Genomic DNA, 1,097 nt, shown 5'->3' on the forward strand with positions numbered 1-1,097 from the left:
TATGACATGTTTATTACATGAGTTATGACGTGTGTTATGACATGTTCATTACAGGTGTTATGACATGTTCATTACAGGTGTTATGACATGTTTATGACAGGTGTTATGACATGTTCATGACATGTTTATGAAATGTTTATTCACCCCCTTCAAATAAAGTGTTACCTTCTGTTTGTATTGTTTTTATTTGTGTTTTTACTCCTGACACAGAAAGGAGTTTTCCTGATCTATGGCAACAGTTGCTATGGCAACGCGTACGCGACATCGTGAAAAAAAAGGGTTTTTGCTCTTCAACAGTTTTTCTGTGTTATTTTCCATTCGCTGCACCAAACTAATAATCCCAACATGGTTTCAGCCGAATCGTCTTCTGGCCTCCAGCTTTGGCCAGAAGACCATATCAACAACATGGTTTTCTTTCCATGTCTTCATCTTTTATTTTGAGTGATCCAGTCTTAAGCCTCTTGAAACAATCCTTTGGTGAGACATGCTGGCACTTTGAGCTCAGGTCAAGGCAAATATGTCATCATTTACACGCAGTAGTTCACCTTGCTGACCACTAGGGGCAGAATGCCACAAGCAGAGGCTAGATTCAGCATCTTAAACTCAGAGAAAGCAAATCAAAGATTCTTAATCTGCTTCTCAGGGATCCCAGACTGAAGTTGTGTCCCAGTGTGGATAAGCCCAGACTACTGACCCTCCTTCTGGCTGCCGGCGGCCCCCTGCTGCTGCAGCAGGGACTGGCTGTAGAGGGTGGGCAGCGCTGCGGCGGCGTACTGCTGGATCCCTGAGTAGGCCTGCGTCAGCGCGTCCATGGTGCCTGCCGTGCCGTTGGTGAGCCCTGCGCCGCCCAGGCCTCCGTTTAGAGCCGCCATACCTGAGAGCATTTGAGCAACTTTACATAAAACCCAACAATAAAGAAAGGAGAATGCACTTACTCATTAGCGCTCCCACTGAAGGTTGTGTTTTATCCACACATACACACACAAACACACACCGACAGTCACAAACGGTACCGTAAAACACACACACACACACACACACACACACACACACACACACCGACAGTCACAAACGGTACCGTAAAACACACACACACA

At 45.9% G+C, this 1,097-nt stretch overlaps 1 protein-coding gene across 23 annotated transcripts in view; it reads right to left on the reverse strand.

The window, feature by feature from the left end:
* Positions 1-1,097, reverse strand: part of celf2 (cugbp, Elav-like family member 2) — a 291,608-nt gene that overhangs the window by 6,376 nt on the left and 284,135 nt on the right. For 14 of the 23 annotated variants that reach the window (XM_017302948.1, XM_008401608.2, XM_008401614.2 and 11 more), the window contains one exon: positions 695-874. In XM_017302948.1, the coding sequence (XP_017158437.1) occupies positions 695-874 (180 nt within the window). Of the gene's footprint in view, positions 1-694; positions 893-1,097 lie in introns of all 23 variants that reach the window. The other 9 variants (XM_017302941.1, XM_017302946.1, XM_008401609.2 and 6 more) reach the window with 1 other exon arrangement.

The sequence above is a fragment of the Poecilia reticulata genome, unplaced genomic scaffold, assembly GCF_000633615.1.
Source record: "Poecilia reticulata strain Guanapo unplaced genomic scaffold, Guppy_female_1.0+MT scaffold_125, whole genome shotgun sequence".
In the NCBI taxonomy this organism is placed as follows: Eukaryota; Metazoa; Chordata; class Actinopteri; order Cyprinodontiformes; family Poeciliidae; genus Poecilia; species Poecilia reticulata.